This window comes from Solea solea, chromosome 18 (assembly GCF_958295425.1).
Source record: "Solea solea chromosome 18, fSolSol10.1, whole genome shotgun sequence".
NCBI classification, from domain to species: Eukaryota; Metazoa; Chordata; class Actinopteri; order Pleuronectiformes; family Soleidae; genus Solea; species Solea solea.
In genome coordinates, this window is record NC_081151.1 from 7,043,767 (window position 1) to 7,057,006 (window position 13,240).

The 13,240-nt window shown below is 43.9% G+C and overlaps 1 protein-coding gene across 1 annotated transcript in view; it reads right to left on the reverse strand.

The window, feature by feature from the left end:
* grin3ba (glutamate receptor, ionotropic, N-methyl-D-aspartate 3Ba) overlaps positions 1-3,715 on the reverse strand; it is a 73,676-nt gene extending 69,961 nt beyond the window's left edge. The window contains exon 1 of the mRNA XM_058615783.1: positions 2,616-3,715. Coding sequence (XP_058471766.1) covers positions 2,616-3,158 — 543 coding nt within the window. The 5' untranslated portion in view covers positions 3,159-3,715. The remainder of the gene's footprint in view (positions 1-2,615) is intronic.
* Between the last annotated feature and the right edge of the window lie 9,525 nt (positions 3,716-13,240).

Sequence of the window (13,240 nt, forward strand, 5' to 3'; positions counted from 1 at the left end):
CTTTTTTTGGATCAATCTGTGATGAATCCGTCCATTTTTTTGGGGGGTGGCGTTTGATTTGTCTTTGCAAACCTCCCCTCCCCTCTCTCTGGAGCACTCCTCCCTCCTGATGCTAAAATGCAAATTACATTTTTAATTAGAAATGTATCTTGTGTTTTTTGTTATGGACAGATAAACCCTCTTTGTATGTGGTAACAATTTACCTCCCCTGTTGACCGAACCCACTCGTCAATACCCTCTCCGTCGGTGAATACCTATTTAAAAAGCTGCCCCACCTCCTGAAAGCCTCCTTTTATTTGATTTGATTATGTTTCCCCCCGCGGAGTGTTGGCAAAACAGAGAAGACACTACAATCAATGCCCACACGCTGCGCTTCATTCACATTTTAGCGTGACAACTTTTTACTGTTTCATATCAGCGAAGCAGTCGCGTGCTATGGCGTTTGTAGCGGCAGATAATTGCGGCGAATGCATTTACAATATCCCACTGTCAGAGAGGACGTCTTAAAATTCCTGTGATTCACCTGAGGAGATGTTGCAGATGCTTAAAAGTATGTTTTTTTGGTTGTTTGTGTTGTGTTTTATTATAAAGCCTGTGGTGGATGAGATTTGTTTATTTCCTTATTTCCCTGCTCTCATTCTATTGTGTGTTTTGACTGTGGATTTTCAGATTATTCCAGTCTCTGGTCTGAATCATTGTCTTTTGTCTCCGTTCACTTGTTACTGCTCAAAGCTCCCCACGTTCCTCCCGCGGCGAATAAGCAAACAGATGTTGCTCCTGCCAGACACCTTGAACGCATCACCTTCAGTAATCTAGTGAGACAAGGCGAGGGGGGGTGGGGGGTGGGAACAGATTCCATGAATTGAATATTAGGCGGAAACACTTTGGAGGAGCGCGATACACGAAAGACGCAAACCTCTTTCATTTATATGAAAATGGAGCTTGAAATCATTGCCAGAAATACTGAAAAGCAGAGACACACTGCAGAGAAAGAGAGGGATTGTTGTTTTTTTTTTTCCCCTTTGCCCAGTGACTGCTTGGCACAGTTATGCAGAAGGCAAAGGCCTCCAACAGCTAAAAAAAAAGAAGGAAAAAAACCTCCTTCCTGGCCCTCCCCTTCTTCTTTTTCGTTCTCCCTTCATCTCTCCTGCTTTCCCCCTCGCTTATCTCCTCGATGTGACGACACATTCGTCATGTGGCGCGTCTCCTCATTCACGCAGGCTTTATTGGAATGGAATGAACAGTGCGTTGTTGACAAAGGGAGGCGAGGATTTCAGGCGTAAACTGTGTATCTTTCACACCATTGTGTGTGTGTGTGTGTGTGTGTGTGTATATGTGTCTCATCTGAACCTGCACTTTCCTGCCTTTGTGTGTGGTGTTCGGTTTGGTAAATAAGACTATGTGTGTGTGTGTGAGTGTGTCACCTCGACCGACTGGTAAGCGACTCGATTGCTGCTGGGGGTGCTAACACAACACAACACAACACAACACACAGTCGCACAAGCGACACATTGGTGACACGCAAAGCGCGCGCGGTCCCACACTTCTCCACAGCGTCCATCTACCACGTCTGCACTGATTCACTCTGAAAGATGTCAAAACACAGTCTTCACTCCTGCAGTTAGTGAGGACTCTCATATACAGCAATAACCCTGACCTTAACCATCACTTAACCAAATGCACAAGGTTTAACTCACCAAAGTCCGTTAAAGTTGTGCGGACCAAATCACAAATGTCCTCACAAGGTCAAAAACAAAGATGGGTTTGAATCAAAATGTGTCCTCGCAGCCGACAACAGATATCATGTCCACACACAGGCTCCCACAGCTGTCCTTTTTTCAACCATAACCAGTTAATGCCTAACCTCAACCAGAGATGAGGTTCCGTTCTCACTGCACCAGGTTTTGGTCTCCATGAGGACTACTGGTCCTGACAAGTTAGGTGCCAGAAAAGGTCCTGAAGAGGTAACGATTACAAAAAGAGACACACACACACAGTGCCTCAGTCTTGAATAGAGTTGGCTCTGTAAACACACACACACACACTCACACAGACTCAGGCAGAGATATACCATAACGATTAAACATGCATGTGAAGGGCTTCACCAGCCGAGTTAAGCAGAGATCAGTATGGACGTCCAAGTTTGCTGGATGAAGACACTCAGTGCTGCAATTTCATTTCATTTGAAAAAAAATAATAATAATCTGGGACAACAGTGCTGCAATCAACTCTCTGAACTGCTTTAATCTACATCCATCATCAAACCCTACAAATACATAACAATTGTTGAGATTGAGATTGACAGTATTTGCTCTTGTCATCCCTGTTAGATTTCTTTCTCCCTCAACAACAACATGCCAGTGCATTCTAGATACTAAGATCCTGCACACAGGGTAAAAAAAGGGCCAGTCAGAGATTTACTCTTGTGTTCCAACTCTCTTCACACAAAAAGGGCAAAATGACAATATGCATGGCAAAGGATGTCAGCGTGTTAAACTCCCAGGAACAGCACATATGGACACTGCGATATATTCTATTCACATAGCATGAAGTGAGGTTTGAGGTGACTGCTGACAAGTGCGTATCGGGACGAAAACACACTTTGTCATCCATACCTTGGTCACAAGGGGCTCTGTGTCCTCCAGGATGGAGATGAAGGGGATCTCCAGAAAAGAGGAGAGGAACTCCACCTGGATCAGCTCCTCCCTGGAGCGGGGAAAGGCGAGCACAGCGGACACCCCCCTAACCACCAGATCGTGGCATGCGCTACGGGACAACGACTCCGGGTCTCCTCCCGCGGGCGACCGAGCCACCATCTCCAGGCTCAGGTTGTAGGGGAGCAGCGGGGGTGTTTGGGGAGTAGTCGTGGACGAGTCCGCACCTCCGGTCTGGTGCCGGAGGCTCGCCAGGGCGCGGTTGAGCGCGTTTTGTATCCGTACCGGCTGCCGGGACGGCAAGAGCGCACCGAGGCGCACGGTGTGTCCTATCCGGGCGAGGATGTGGCAGGGCAGCGGGTGCGGGAAGCAGGACTCGGGGGTGGAGGAGACGGCGAAGAAGAAGAAGAGGAGCAGCAGCAGAAGCGGTCTGGTACAGAGGAGGAGGAGATGAGGTCTCCCGGGGGCGAGGCAGTAGGTCCAGAGTCCAGAGAGAGACACCATGCTGCAGCTCCGACGCACAACACAGGAGGACTGGGCTCTGCTCGGCGGGAGATGGCATAGCTCCCTCTTTCTCCCGGCGCCGCTGCTTTACTCGGACTTGGTTTGCGCTTTTCCTGCCACCGCTTTATCTGTGTTGGTGCGCGCTGTCAGTGGTGATTATGTCTCGATGTTCGCTTCTCACCTCTTCAAAGTTTTGATGTCAACTGCAGCCGAAAAGACGCGCCGGCGGAGGAGAGAGGAGGAGGAGGAGGAGAGGAGGAGTGATGAGCGCTCACAGCTTAGACCGCTTCTGTCAGTCTCTGCTGGAGGAAGGCACACCAGCTGTGTGTGTGTGTGTGTGTGTGTGTGTGTGTGTGTCTGTCCGCCAATAATCTAACCTCTCACGGAGCCTGCCGCTTGTTGAATTTTAATGCAAATGTGTCGGGGAAACATCTCCTTCCGCCTCTCAGATTCCCAGGGACGACTGCACTTCATGTTTTCATCCAGAATGTAAAACTACAAGCAATCAACGACGCGGGTTTCCTGTCATTTATTTTTCGGATTCTTATTTGAACATGGGCAGCCCAGTGGAAATTGATTTTCCTCCTTCTATAAATCATGTGTCTGTGAACGTGAATGGGGAATAAACACATTATTTTCCTCTACACACCAGAATGAGATAGACGGGCAAAGTAATTTAACATCTGTAATTTGCTTTTTGTTGTTTGTCTTTGGACAAAAAAACACAACAACAGACATTTGTTTAACTGAATGCTGTTATTAGTGGTGGCCATTAACGACATTGCGGTGTAATAGCCACTTCCACCGCCAACATCCCCTGCCCGGTTGGCCAACACAAAGCTAATAACTTGCTGAAATCTCAATTTTTCTCCCGAGATTTATCCCCACTTCCGCAACACAGTCCAAGTAGAACATTAGTTTGTTGTGTAACCACATCTTTTCAGCACCATGGTCAGCGCCAGTGCTATAAAGCAAAAAATTAAGAAGATGTACTATGCATGCTAATTTGACTTCATGCAAAGGACAGTACTCAGTCCTCTCTTCAATCATTCTGCACTCGCTGCTCTTTCTCCCCCTGATCTAATTTGCCGTTGCCAGAGCGGAACATTCAACAAATCTCTGTCCACACAGAGTGAAAATCTGGCCTGTGGTGTGAGTTTTCCTGGGGTTCTTGACATCCGTCTTCCTCGATATGTTCCTCAGCCAACACTCGGGATGTCTGTCTTACTTGTTTTTATTGGTCTTTCCTTACCCTTGTGGATTTGGCATGAGATGAAGCTGCAGGGTCATTTCGGGGTGAAGTCTGACACATGAAACGGGTTTTTCCTCCTGCAAACTTCAGCTGATGGAGATATCACTGTCTCTCTGAGACACACATGCACGCAACGCAGTCATTCCCGGGCATCAACAAGTCTTTTCATAGACTGCTGGGTCACCTAGTGAGATACCAGTGAGCTTTACTGACAAATCTAAGACAGTTGAGAAAAAAGTCTTTCCTTACCTTTCCTCCTTTTCCTCATGCTCCACTTGCTCCGTTGAGAAAAGATGAAAACCGACACAGTGGGCTTTGTTCCGCTGCAGAAACCAGCGGCATTGAACTGGCACAGTCTCTCTTGGGTACCTGTTGAAGCCAGGCAGGGCTGACACTACCCTCAAATACACCTTTGTCTGCTTATTTAGGGCCGTGTGGAGATTATTGGGTCAGTGAAGTGCACGACAAGGTGCAGTTTTCCCCCCCATTTGCCATATTGTCATTTCTGGTGTCATTTTTTTTTTTTTTAGCTTATTTGATGCCACATTGATTTGAGGGAACGGTGTGTCAATAACAGCCGGGAGAGAATGGCTATCGATGTTAAAACCAGTTTTATGTTGTGGCAGATCGATTTTGAGTTATAAGATTCTAAGATATTCAGATCTGTTGCTTTTTTAATACTGTTTTAGACAAATGATACACAGTGTACCTTATTTAAGAAGAGACTATGACTTAATTAGGTACAAATCTCTCTGGTTTCTTTGTACTAACCGATCATAAAACCCTTTTTCTTCTCGTCTGGTGTGATCATGCAACTCACTGAGCTCATTTTTGGCACGGTAAGCAATGTTGGCGAACGACTGACATTGTCTGCTGTTAAATAGTTTAAAGAAGGAGGATTAGCCTATCATTAGCATGTACCTGTCTGTGTTTGAATCAAGATTGGATTCTGTGTGATATGTTCGCAGAATCTGACAAAGTCTAGAAGGCCTGGGCTAACATTAGGCCACTTAAAAATGTGGAAATTCTGTAGTATAAGACAGGTTGGTTTTTTTTCGGATTTGCTGACACTGCTACGGGTCACTGTCCGGCTGCATCTCCCGAACAACCGCTCTGACATTTCCCCGTGAGATGCCTTGATAAACTTGGGGAAATCATATTCCCTGTGATGATATGGAGCAGTAATACCCCCAGGCAAGAAAAGCCCCACATTGCGATGCTCCTGCCTGTGATGCCCTTTTCTTACCCCCCCCCCCCCCCCCACCCCCATAAATCATGGTGTTGTCACAGTGCAGGCAAGTGAGGACCAAAATGCAAGAGTTTAAATCATAAAATTCCTTTTAAAAAAGTATAAAGCACTTTGAAAAGGCAGAACAGAGGCAGGTAACATTCAAAAGAAAAGGGCTGGGACACTGGAAGTGCTTTCACATGGGCATGACTCCAGCAGGGTTCTGGTTCCCAAACCAATTTTTAAAACCGTTGGTGTGTTCACACTGGAAATAAAGTGGTTTCTAATCGATTTTAGTTTGGAATAGTGTTTTTTTTTTCCCTTGCATGTCAATGTAAGCTTTAGCTGAGAGGAAGAAGGAAAAACATCTATCCATCTATTATCTACTACTTTATCCTCCACATTAGGGTCATGAGTCACTGGAGCCAATCCCAGCTGACACCAAGGTTATTTTAGTTCATGAATACTATCGTAATAACAAAAACTAAAATTTAAAATTTTTCGGGAAATGTGTCTTTGTAAATTCATTTCATATATATATAATCCTTTTGGGTTTCGTATGAATTTTGTTTATTTTTTCCTCTGCAGGCAATTTCGAGAGGTTGTATTTGAGACCTTTGTGAATCTTGCACCTGGCCAAATACTCCATATTACTAAACAACTAAAACTAAGCATTTACAACTAATAAAAACTAGAAAACACACTCTAATAATAAAAGTGAACTCATTTAAAAAAAAAAGAAAAAAACTAAGACTAATGAAAAATCTCAAACTATTATACTATACACTCACATTCACACCTATAGACAATTATAGTGTTCAATTAACCCCAGTTCCATGTTTTTGGACTGTGGGAGAAAACTGGAGTGAGCACCAAAGTTCAGAAAGGAACCAGCTGTGCGTCACACTGTAACACAGGTGAATGTTGTAAGATACAGGTGAAACACAACAGCAAAGGTGGGAGCTAAGACGAATAAGTAAAACAAGTAAAACGCGAAATGTGACGGATAAATGCTAAATAAATTCAGATAGCGACTTCCACATTAAGATGAACTAAAAAAAAACACAGTCACACAGGGGTTCAGTGTCCAGAGGTCATGACAGACGTGCCTTCTCCCTGTTTCATCAGTCTACAAAATGATTTCCCAGCAGCCTGGTGGTGTGGTAGTTGGGCAAGCAGCAGTGGACACTATGCAGCCATACATGCGCAATGAATTGCATTGAGTATGATCGTCTCCTGAGACAGAGATGTCGAGCTTCAGTGATTCCTCTCAGCCTTAAAGCTGTTACTCTGAATTTCTTCATCCTTTTTTTTTTTTTCTTTTTTTTTAAAAAAACCTCATTGAGAATTCTGTGTTGTGCCTTTGGAGGCCTCTTTGCTGCATGGGTCCCTGTTTCTAGGGACAGTGTTAAATCATCTCCAGTTATACATAGTCTGTCTAAACTGCAGACTGGTGAATATCTAAAAAAAACTTTGCAACTCTTTGATCATAAATCTTCTGAGAACTCTTTTTTTTTTTTTTTCTTCATTGCATGGCTCACATCAGCAGTTGCATCTTATGAATAGCAAACAAAATGTTTGAGTAAGTCAAAGTGACTCACACCTCCTTCCATTGACTGAAGTTACTGAATCCTGTCTTCAATTAAATGATGTCGATGTCATTAAGTCAGACTTTGTAGACCAATGATGCAGAACAATGCATCCGTTTGCGCATTATTGTGGAAAATATAGATCGTGTTTGTCCACCGGTGTAAAATTGAATGAAGATCTGATCATGCTTTTAAGGCGACCTCTGGTTTTTCATTCGTTCCTAAAGTTCATTTATAATATTCTCGCCATCGTTGCCTTCATCACCCTTTACTTAGAACAGAGCGAGCTCTCTTTTTCAAGGTTGCCTTGCAGCATTATACGTAAAGGTCACATGTAAAAACAGAAAAAGACACAGATGGAACGCGGAATAAACAAAATATAGCCATATAAAACCCCACAGAGCAGAAAGGAAGCAGTGAGTTCCTAGGCTGGGAGGTTTGAATTGAGTAAACAGGATGATTATTGTCCATTTTACACATTTGCCAGCTGCATATCATTTATTGAAGGTGGTTATATGTAAAATAAGCGGTCACCATTAGTGTTTCGAATGGACGCTTTAATGGTTGAGACATTTTTGAGAGGGATAGTGAGACTTTTTAGGTTCAGTAATGTTTGGCATTTCCCGAAAGGGAACTTGAAGGGTACCCCTTAGCAAGGTGTCCAATCCCCATTGCTCATTGCTGATTGGACACGCTAAATTATGGGGGGGGGGGGGGGGGGACATCCACCTGTGCTTGAGACCAACTTGTGTTGTGTTGGATTAAATGGAGGGTTGCGTCAGGATGGACATTCGGCTCAAATATGTGGATAATCCACTGTGGCGACCCCTCGAGTGGGGAGATGATGTTTGGCATTTCCGACCCATAGCTGCAGCTCACTGTGTTTGACTAACTCTGCTGGCATCCTGCGTGTTGAAGAGTATTATTGGGTAGGTGGCAGCGGGAGGTGCAACAGACCAGGGCAACCGAAACAAAACATTAAAGAATGAAGACGTGAACTGCGATCAAACTGGCTGTAACCATTGTTATCAGCGAAGTTGTCTTCATTTAACACATTGACTTAATGCAATGGATTTCATACACAATGTCCCTTTAAAATCAAGCGCACCAGTGCAATGTTTGGCACAGTGTGTGCACCTGGCCTCTAATGCAATGACAGCTGGACTTGGCTCCGCACTCCCACTGCAGCTCTCGAGGGTTAAGTGGTGTACATAATGGATGGACTGTAATATTCTTAAGGAAAGCATCTCCCCCCCCACAGTCCTTCACAAATGCACAATTAAAGATATCGATGAAATTACTTAGATATTTATAAGGTGCAGTGTAAACAGAATCCACCATAGAAATGAATGACATGCTTTGTTAAGTACACAGCTCCTGAGGGGCAGTAAGTGACAGCATGACGAGTGGAAACATTTAGAGCACTGGAAACGCAGCACAACTCTCAGATGTGTGTGTGTCATTCCCATTTCCAGGCAAGGTGACTGCTTCCACTTGTTGCTCCGTTGCGTAGCACGCGGCGCCGTTTTTCAAAATTACAATGATGGCACAATTACATTTCACAGCACAATGCGTTCCAGGACCAGGAGGGCACTTATCTACTGAGGGTGTCCAGTGAGACAGCAAAACCCCCTTTGGTGTCCAAGTCCTGCACAAGGGAGAGTGATGGCTGGGAAATGTCCTTAGTTTGTCCCCTAAAGGTTTTGCACAGGTGTCCCCCCCGTGCATTCTTTAGCTATATTACTGTTTCCTATTAACAGCTTCTCCCCCATGGGTGTATTTGTTTTGATTATGTACACTGTGGAGGATTAATATGGAGAATAGGATTAAGCAGGCATCGGAAACCCAATTAAAGAAGCCCTTCATCTTTTGCACGCGGGGACTACGTGTCTCGCTTTCAGTGTGTGAGATCCGTCCTCCCCGTTTGGCTCGTCACCCCCTGCCCTCTGTTTGCTCTGCGCCTTCTTCTGCTCGCCCTCGTGTCTTTGTGTTTTACATGTGCACATCCTGCCTTAACCTTTATCCCCCCCCCCCTCCCTGCCTCCCTCTGATCTTTTTTCTGTCCCCATTCCCTTACACTCTCCCCGAGGAAGACCGCACATTGGCTCTTCGCCCCCCCAAACGTACCACCCCCCCCTCCCACATTAGACCACATCAGTGATTCATTCCTGAACCAAAACTGCAATTACACCGGTAAAAGACTGCAGGAGAACGTAGTGGTTCAGCTGAAGGGTGAGCCAACAACAACTGCCAATTTGAGTAAGGGCGAGTGCTCTTCTGTCAGGAGGAATAGTCTGTGTCTGTGCATGTGTGTGTGTGTGTGTGTGTGTGAATGTAATCCTAAGTAATCTGGCAGTGCAGACCCGAGTAGCAGAGACTCTGTAGAAATGCCAAGGAGCGGTGACTTAGTATTCCTGGCACAGCAAGAAAGACACTAATATCACCTTTTAACACAATGCTCACTAACAAGAGAGCAACGCAAGAGAGAATGACCGAGGAGGAAGGGGAAGAAAGACAAATAATCAAGTGCGGCGAAAGCTCGAGGAAGATTGTGGGAGAGCATTAGGAGGTAACACAAAGTGGGAATGTTGAGTGAAGATTCGGTGCGGGTGTGGGCTGTGTCTCCAGTTGAAACAAATTAACGTCACAAGTTCATTTCCGTCCGTTCTTTTTGCCACTCTGCTCTGCCTGATGTACAAAGACAATGGCGTATAGAGAGAGCGAGAGAGACTTATCTGGAAGCAACAGCAGCCCCCTGTGTGTGTGTGTGTGTGTGTGTGTGTGTGTGTGTGTGTGTTCCATATTGTGCCAAGATTTCCTTGTTTTTTTAAAAATCCGTCACTACTGTATTCTGGTACGAACACTCGCACGTTTGAATGTGAAAGTAAAAACACTAATTCAAGACGGACAAGTCAGTGAATATTACAGTATTCGAGATGTTTGCAAGACGCTGCATAATTTTCCCGGGCAATTCCTCGTTGTGAAGACGGTTGGAAAAATACTCCAATATGTGTCTGAATATTTTGAGCATCGGGTCAAAAGGTTTGGGTTCTGTTTGGCGCTGAATTTCTCATGGTTTTCTTGATGATGTCTCGCAAGGATTGTGTTGATTTTCGCAACAGCACTACAGTGAGACTGACAAATGTGACTGAGGCAAAAACAATCGTGTCCTGTCTGGCATGAATTGCACTTCCTCGCCTTTTTTTATTCAGTACATTTGTAGTTTCTCTTTGGCCTTGGCTGCGTTTAAACCACACGTGCACGACTGTCACGTATGTGGGCCAAAAATGATTTTCATCTGCTGGTCATGCAGTTTGATCTTACGCTGAGTCATAAAATATGAAATATTTCAAGCTGTTTTTCAGACGTGTGAGTGCTAAACCTCGGCCAAAGACACCCCGTCGCCCACAGCATCAATATGTACCTGTTTTTTCAGGGTTAACAATAGTCCTGAATCCACATCTGTATCTAGAACACGAGCAAAAACAACGTCATTGCACCACAACCTACATCCTCAGGAAAAATGAATCCAAATTTGTCTTTTACTGTTTGAGTTATGTTGCTCACTGGTCGCCACACATACCAGCCGACCTCAATCTATTAGTCGCACTCCACTCTGCCAGGCGGCTAAATAGAATTCCTCCCTCACTCATTTATTGCTACACCGATACGGCCTCACACCGACGCTGCTGACAAAGCTCTGCCAACACCACCTTTCAGGATCAGAGGCTCAAAAGTTTGTTATTCTGTGTTTTTTTTCGCTTGGGCTCACTTGACTTGACTTGACTTGATGGGACTTGAAGCCATCAGAACCAAGACTAACTGCGTAATAATGTTTCGCAGTGAATGAAATAGTAATGATAAAGAGCGCTCCTGACTGAATTAATGACTAAAATATGTCGTGACAGTTTTTTTTTTCCACTCAAAAAAGCTTTTAACAAGTTGCATATGAAAGATGCAGCAGGATAGGATTGGACGCTGCTGGATTGTTGTTGTTGTTTTTTTTTTCCCAAAAAGGATGTCAATATTCTATTTGTCACTGGAGAATATTGCTTGTTTGTGAGTCTGTACAGGCCAGCGCGCTTCCCGATCTGCTTTTCTGTTTCCCGCAGAGGATTGTGGCTGATCAGCAAATCAAGTTTAGGTAGTGCCCTTAAAACGACCTTGGCTTCAGAGTCGCCAAACAAAACTTAACGAAGCTAAGAAATAATAAAAGAAACAGCCCTACCTAATAAAAGCCCACTATAAACGTATCCTCGACCTATTCAGTGATGTATGATGGATCATCACAATCACAGTGTGCAAAATAAACAACAAATCTCTGCAGCCGGTGTAAAAAAATATCCCTGTGACCAAACGGGTCGCCCCCATTTTTAATGACTGAATCCACAGACCCATTAAAACCCAAAGTACGGTGGAAAAAGTCTGTCACCGTTACATGTTGTTGTTTTAGCAAAGCTATAATGACCGTATGTAGTGTTTCTCAATCTCTTTATAAAAACAGTCTGTCTGGTATTATCAAACGGAACATTTGCAGCAAAGGAATTTTATGATTGTAAAGACTGGCTCCCTTTAAACCCTAATTAATGTCACAGCACACCCAATATACTTATTTATAGTAATATTTTATGCATCCCAAGCTCATCATGCATTATAATCTACTTATAACACCATAATTAGTTGTAAGCAGTCATTAATGCTTTGTGTTTTATTGACGCTTAATACTAGTAATGCTTTATACAATAATAAAAGAATAATACTGGAGATCCTGCAACCTTCCAGACACAAATCTGCTTCCTTTAACCGCCAGGCCACCACGGCCCAAACTTGTAGTCTGTATCTGAAGAAGAGTTAACGTTTTCCACTGACGACGTCAGTATATATATATATACATATAGACGGAACAATAGAAATGTACGGTCATTAAGTTGCCCAATAATGTATATATATATGTTGCTATTGTAGAAATGGGGAGGAGAAGACAAGATGATGAATGGCTGAACGTAGCAGAATCCGTCTGTGACCATCTGCGGTGGAGAGTGGCGATGATTAGCCCAAGTGTGCGTGTGTTTAAACATTCATGCACATAAACCTAAGAATCTGCATTTGTGAGGGAAAGGAGACGTGGGGAAAAGTGTGTGTGTGTGTGTGTGTGTGTGTGTCCGCTCACTCACCTCCCTGTGAGACACGGAGGGTTTGTGCAGGTGACTGGGTTGAAGTGTAAATCGGAACCTCAGGCAATGCATTTAATGTATATGTATATATATATATGTATATATATACAGTATATGTGTGTGTGAAACAGAGGTGATATACCCAAGTGAGTGTGAATTTGTGTATTTTTCATGCTCGTGCTGATTAAAATGTGCATATTACATTGCACTGTACTTAACATTCTCCAAGAGTGGATTTATGATGGTCCTTAAACACACTCCGTCTGGTACTGTGAAGCACACTCCTCATGTTGTATCAAAATGACAATCTCCTTCCGCTGTAATAGAAAGGCCTCATTTGCCTGAGTTTTCTTTCCTGCAAGGATCTCTATGGAATAAGATTTTGTCAATATTTCAACACTTTTCACGACTCAAACGACACTTTTTAAAAAGCAGAAAAAATCTCGATTTAATCGTTCAAAAACATTGCATTTTATTGTTTGAAAATACTCTTGGTTCTTGGTGCTCCCTCACATGTTCTTTGCGCTGTGATTTTTTTGTTTGATTCCTGACGAAGCTGCCTGCTGATTGGCTAGATAGATAGATACTTTATTCATCTCACAGAGAAATTCACACCATGCTACTGAGTTTTGGAGCGACAGTTCAATGGACCGGGAGTCTTCGTTGTCCGGAACTCGTTTCCCAAGTTTTCCCCGTCGACATCCGACAAAATAAATGTAAATATCCAACATTTGTCTGATTATAAACGTTAGATACTTAGAATTATTTTGTCGGATGTCGATGCAGCACGAGTTCCAGACGGACAGCGACTCCAAACCCGTGGCGACTTCCTTTCTATT